This window comes from Nyctibius grandis, chromosome 8 (assembly GCF_013368605.1).
Source record: "Nyctibius grandis isolate bNycGra1 chromosome 8, bNycGra1.pri, whole genome shotgun sequence".
Lineage (NCBI taxonomy): Eukaryota > Metazoa > Chordata > Aves > Nyctibiiformes > Nyctibiidae > Nyctibius > Nyctibius grandis.
This window is the reverse complement of record NC_090665.1, coordinates 43,419,704-43,426,163: the sequence shown is the minus strand read 5'-3', so window position 1 is coordinate 43,426,163 and position 6,460 is coordinate 43,419,704. Positions and strand designations below refer to the sequence as shown.

The 6,460-nt window shown below is 48.4% G+C and overlaps 1 protein-coding gene across 1 annotated transcript; it reads left to right on the top strand.

The window, feature by feature from the left end:
• Positions 1-3,809: 3,809 nt before the first annotated feature.
• On the top strand, positions 3,810-5,768 carry COA7 (cytochrome c oxidase assembly factor 7). The gene is made up of 3 exons (XM_068406734.1): positions 3,810-3,947; positions 4,028-4,168; positions 5,186-5,768. Exons 1-3 carry the CDS (start codon positions 3,842-3,844, stop codon positions 5,632-5,634), a joined length of 696 nt encoding a protein of 231 aa, XP_068262835.1. The 5' UTR covers positions 3,810-3,841; the 3' UTR covers positions 5,635-5,768.
• The last annotated feature ends 692 nt before the right edge of the window (positions 5,769-6,460 follow it).

Below are 6,460 nucleotides of genomic sequence, written 5' to 3'. Positions count from 1 at the left end.
TGCTTTTATCTCGGAGCAAGGGTGAAGCGACACCGCTGCGCCCGTCCGAGCAGAGGCTGCTGAGGGCTGCGGCAGTTCTGCGGCAGTTCCTTGGCTCTGGTGGCTTCTCACAACCAGGAATTCAACGTCAGCTTCATGCGTGCTGCTCACAGATTAGCCTCTGTAATTTAAATCTGTTTCCTGCCCAAACTAGTTTATTCTGGAAATAATGATAATCTCCAGTACAATAGGTTTTGCCACCTGCTTCAGAGTTGGAGAGGAGCTTCACCTTAAGCTTTTACACAAAATAATTACAGGTTTCAGATAACAGTAGTAGGGATTAAAACCTGTCTCCCAACAAAAACATACTATAATGTATTGTTGGTAAAGAGAATACAGTTATTTTTTGTTTCAGGATAGAAAGTAAAAAGCTATAAAATTACCCTGTCCAAGTAAAATGAAATTATGAGGAGTTTACAGTTAAACAGCCAACATGGCTTAACTAAGGGCAAATCGTGCCTGACAAATTTGGTGGCCTTCGACGACAGGGTTACAGCGCTGGTGGATAGGAGAAGAGCAACTGATGTCATCTACCTGGACTTGTGCAAAGCATTTGACACTGTCCTGCATGACATCCTTGTCTCTAAATTGGAGAGACACAGACTTGATGGATGGACAACTCGGTGGATAAGGAATTGGCTGGATGGTCGCACTCAAAGAGTTACGGTCAACGGCTCAATGTCCAAGTGGACACCAGTGACGAGTGGCGTTCCTCAGGGGTCGGTATTGTGACTGGTCCTGTTTAACATCTTTGTCAGCAACATGGACAGTGGGATTGAGTGTGCCCTCAGCAAGTTTGCCAACGACACCAAGCTGTGCAGTGTGGTCGACACACTGGAGGGAAGGGATACCATCCAGAGGGACCTTGACAGGCTTGAGAGCTGGGCCCGTGCGAACCGCATGAAGTTCAACAAGGCCAAGTGCAAGGTCCTGCACATGGGTCAGGGCAATCCCAAGCACAAACACAGGCTGGGCGGGGAATGGATTGAGATCAGCCCTGAGGAGAAGGACTTGGGGGTGATGGGTGACGAGAAGCTCACCATGAGCCGGCAATGTGCGCTTGCAGCCCAGAAGGCCAACGGTATCCTGGGCTGCATCCCCAGCAGCGTGGCCAGCAGGTCGAGGGAGGGGATTCTGCCCCTTTACTCCGCTCTCATGAGACCGCACCTGCAGTGCTGCATCCAGCTCTGGGGCCCCCAACAGAAGAAGGACATGGAGCTGTTGGAGTGAGTCCAGAGGAGGTCACGAAGATGATCAGAGGGCTGGAGCACCTCTGTTCTGGAGACAGGCTGAGAGAGTTGGGGCTGTTAAGCCTGGAGAAGAGAAGGCTCCGGGGAGACCTTCTAGCACCTTCCAGTACCTGAAGGGGCTACAGGAAAGTGGGAGAGGGGCTTTTCACAAAGGCAAGTAGTGACAGGATGAGGGGGAATGGTTTTAAACTGAAAGAGGGGAGATTTACATTAGATATTAGGAAGAAATTCTTTCCTGTGAGGGTGGTGAGACACTGGCCCAGGGTGCCCAGAGAAGCTGTGCCTGCCCCCTCCCTGGCAGTGTTCAAGGCCAGGTTGGATGAGGCTTTGAGCAACCTGGTCTAGTGGAAGGTGTCCCTGCCCGTGGCAGGAGGTTGGAACTGGATGATCTTTAAGGTCCCTTCCAACCGAAACCATTCCATGATTCTATGAAACCTTTTCAGGAATTGCTGATTTTATGTACAGCAGCTTTAAATAATATTTGTTTGCAAACCAGCAAAACACATAAATAAACATTAAGGAATAATTGCTAAAATCATTTATGTTTCTGTCATTAGAAGATGACAAAATATTCTACAGGCATTATCAAACACAATTTTGCCTGTTTAGGGACTACATAACAAAGGTCGGTCATAGTCCCGATTCTTTCCATCAGGATGTTGACATAGAGAAAACAAATTACGTGCTCAGGATCTGACAAGAATAGAATCAAAAGTCCTTGTGTTCTGAATGTAACCACTTAAAAATCTAACATGCTTAGGATAAATAATTTCTATAATTATGGATAGATAAGTAAAGGGAGAGGCTAGTACAGGTATCCCTAGTCCTTTACATGTTTCTTCCACCTCCTAATGTCTTTTGGACCTTCCAGGCTGTTCTTTCCATACCTATTAACAAATTCACTCATTCACTCCAACCTGAGTATCACCAGATGTCTTGTCTTTACCTTCTTTTTCTCATTCCGCCCACCTTTATGATAGGAACTCCCTTCCTTTTTCCTGTCTGGGTTCAGACAGACTGATCCCCTGCTCTCAGTGCCCCTTCTTGGCCTGCCCGATGGTACTCGAGAGCGGCAGCAGCAAGGGAAGCCTCGCTGCGCCACTTCGCTTCTAGTGTGGGGAGGCCGTACGGTTGGGTTGGCACTGACTCAACATTGGCATCAGAAACTGCAAAGACAAAATCCCAGCAAGAACAGACTCTTCAGGGATTTAAACCAACAAACTCAAAGAGTTTCTACTGAAACTCTGCAAACTGAAAGTTTTCAAAGCTGGATTTTCAGAGGAACAACATTGCTGGTACAAAAGTTCATTTTCCAAAGGCGCTCTTCAGAACAGAGGACTTGACATGGAAATTCTCCCGTAGCAGTCAGCATGGGCCAAACTATGTCTATCTTCTTACTTGCCTTCTCACAGACATGGCAGTGGTTTTGGTCGATACATTTTGAAAACAAGATTTTAGCTTCATGGGGACAATGTGTGGTTTGTGTTATCATTTATATTGGTTTCTTTATTTTATTAAATCTGTTTAATTTTAACCCACGAGTCTCACTCGTTTTCCCAATTTCCTTCCTTGGTTGGGGAAGGGACATTGGGTGAGAGAAAAACTGTTATTGTTTAGCCCCGGGTGGGGGCTAAATGAAGACATCTCAGAAAACTCTTGTTTGTGCTCAAAACCACTGGAATTGGATGGTGTGCTGTATTTTTTATAAGCATTGTAATATCACATCTGTCTTAAATTCATCCATAACTAGAGACCCAGGGCCTGTTGTGTGGTGTTAATCGCTTACCAGTCCCTGGGTGTTTTCAACAGCCCTGGCACTGTCTGCTGGGACACACTGGGACGTGGGGTTCCTGTCTCTTCAAAAAGCATCTGTATGATCTTGTGTTGTACCACACGAAGGAACGGTTGCTGATAGCAGTCACTAGCAGCAACTCCTCCCTTCTGAAACTGAGTTGAAAACTAGTTAGCTGTTAATCCAAAACAAAAGCCTGCAGGCAACAAGTTGGGGAATTGGTAAAGCAGCCCTGGCTTCTAGGCCCTACATAGGTCCTATGTACGTATTAATGTGTGCACTCATGTCTTGACTTATGGATTTGATTGTCATGAATAAGACCTCAGAAATATGGATCCTAATGGCGCAAAACTCTGAAAGTAAAATACTAAAAATGTGTTATTGCTTAAAACTTCTGAACTGTCAAGTCTCTCGTGATCCCGAGGGAGAGATGAGGCAGCGCAGGGGAGCACGACTTCCACCGCCGAGCGCTCTCAGAGCCGTGCCGGGGCGGCGCTGGCCGGTACCGGTGGCAGTGTCGGAGGGGAAGGCGGAGGAGCCGGGGAGGGAGGAGCAGCAGCGGCGGCAGCGGCCCCGCGACACCGGGGAGGGCCCTCGGGCTCGGCGCTCGCCGAAGGCGCCGCATCGATGGCTCGGCGCTCGCCGAAGGCGCCGCATCGATGGCTCGGCGCTCGCCGAAGGCGCCGCATCGATGGCTCGGCGCTCGCGGAAGGCGCTATATCGATCGCTCGGCGCTCGCGGGCGGCCGTGTCGCTCCAGCATGGCCGGGCTCATCAACTTCGAGGACGCGGAGGAGGTGCGGGGCTACCTGGAGAACCTGCACATCGAGTACAGCTACCAGTGCTTCAAGGAGAAGGACCCGGACGGTAAGTCGGCCCCCGTGTAGCCCCCTGCCCGCCGCCCCGAGGCCGGCGGGAGCCTCAGCTGCCTCACCGGTGTCTTGCAGGCTGCCAGCGCCTCGCCGACTACCTGGACGCCGTGAAGAAGGACTTCGTGGCGGCGGCGCGGGTGCTGCGCGACAACTGCGAGGCGTACGGGCACAGCGAGAGCTGCTACAAACTGGGGGCCTACCAGGCCATCGGCAAAGGTGAGCCGGGCGTGGGCAGGCCCGTCCCAGTGCCCCGCCGGGGGCTCCCGTTCGTGCCCTCACGCCCTCAGTTGCCCCTAAGCCCCTCCTGCCTGGTGCCCGCCGCACTCGTGCCGGAGCCGCTGTGGCTTGGCACAGTGGTGGGGGTGTCGCGGGCTCTTCACCCGCAGCACAGAGGACGCCGGTCTGTGGTGGGTCCCCGGCGGCACCAACTCCTCTGTGTGCGGGCACCGGGGCGGGGAGGGCGCCTGATGGCTGTGGGGAAACAGCTCCTGCTTTTGCAAAGGTGCTGGACACCTCCATTTCTTCCTGACCTTGAAAACTGCCTGTCCTGCCTCTTCTATGGTCACGTCGTAAAAGCTGGGGAAGGGTGGAAAACCTTAAATTGCTTCCTTCTGAAGAATCCACCTCAGGTTAACCACGTGTATTATTTTTTATAATTACGTGTATATAAGTGGTAAGTATATCCAGTGCTGAACGTTGCTGTGTGTCCTGTTCTTAAAATTTGGATTTCTTCTTGTCTCGCTGTTCTTTTTTAGAGAAAGTAAGGACGAAATAAACTGACAGACTGTAACGCTGCTTACAGACACATAAGCAGGCCCCAAGTCTGCCCAACATGTATCTGCTGATACGGTAATTGGAAGCAGTTAAACTAGTGAGTCGTCTTCCAAATGACAATACTAGGAAGGAAGATGGTATTTTTACTGTAGTTAAAAACTAGTAACAATCTCAGTGTACCTATAGGTATACTGGCAAAAGAATACTTTGCCTCGTGTAAGCTACTAAGAAATCCATAGATGAAGTAGTGGAAAGAGTGTTTTGAATTTGGGTTGAGTTTTTTTTGTCTGCATAACCGAGACAATGATAGTGTCTCTCAAGTCCTATGTTTTGTCTGTAGTATCTGAAGTGAGGGATGCTGTATTTCCCAAAGAGGACTGGGAAGCATGTCACAAAGTAGAGAGCTCCCATCTGTTTTAGTGTGTCTGACCAGTAATCTTTTGGTTTCTTGGCTGACAGGTGGACTCGACCCAGATTTGAAAGCTGCCTACAACTCTTTTATGAAGTCATGTGAGAAAGGTGGGAAGAAGTCAGCAAATTCATGTCATAGCGTTGGGCTGTTGGCCCACGATGGGAGAGTAAACGATGATAAACCTGATCCTGTTGTCGCTAGAGACTATTACACAAAAGCCTGTGATGGCAATTTTGCTCCTAGCTGCTTCAACCTCAGTGTAATATACCTCCAAGGAGCACCTGGGGTCCCTAAGGACATGAACCATGCTTTGAAGTACTCGCTGAAAGGGTGTGAGCTGGGTCACATATGGGCTTGTGCCAATGCCAGTCGAATGTACAAACTGGGAGATGGTGTTGAGAAAAATGATGCTAAGGCAGAGGAATTGAAAAACAGGGCAAAACAGTTGCATAAAGAACAGAAAGAAGCCTCAAGTTCTATAACGTTTGGGGAGTAAAACTGTCAGTTGCAGTTATTAAGACTGCAGTTTTAAATGGCAAGTGAACTTGTTATTTAAATTGTGAGCATACAGTTTTCACTTATAAGTATTTGCATATGCAAATAAACTTATATTTTTGTGGATGCAACAAACATGACCAACTCTGCTGTGCCTTTCTACATTTTTGAATACACAGGTTCTTAAGTGTATTGCTCAGATCCTTCTCTTCTTTAAGGAAGACAAAAACTTCTGGCCTTTTGGAAGTTTGTCCCTATGGTTTCAAGTATGAAAGGCTCTCTTGTGTCTAGTACTTCAGTACTGAGGTTTGTGCTTGGACCAATTCTAATACACACACACACGCACACACACACAATCACAGTTGCAAGGTAATCCAAACTTGCACATTCAGAATTATGCCACCTCTCTTACAAGCAATTGTGGAACTTTGACAGTGTGTACACCTGGGTGGTCTGCTCTGCCCCTGCTTTGTACCAGCATGGCTTGAGAAACTTGAGGTTTATTTGCTGAAGGTAACATTTGTTATCCTACGGCCGTACTGAGACTTGCTGATTTAGTTACTTTGTCATCATACCATCAAAACGGCACTTGTAACTAGGAGGAAAAAAGTGTGAAGGTTTTCCCTGGTCAGCTTAGATCTAGAAACATTTAAGTCATGTTCGGATGATGCCAAGCCCAAAACAGTAATGAGCCTGTCTGGCAGTATGTATGTAGAGACATCTCTGCCTATAGATCTTGCAAATGAAATAAGCAGGAGAGAAGAGAACTCAATTAACTCTGCTGGGCACGTGAGCTACAGGGGCAGACCTTAAGAGAGCTGCCCCAG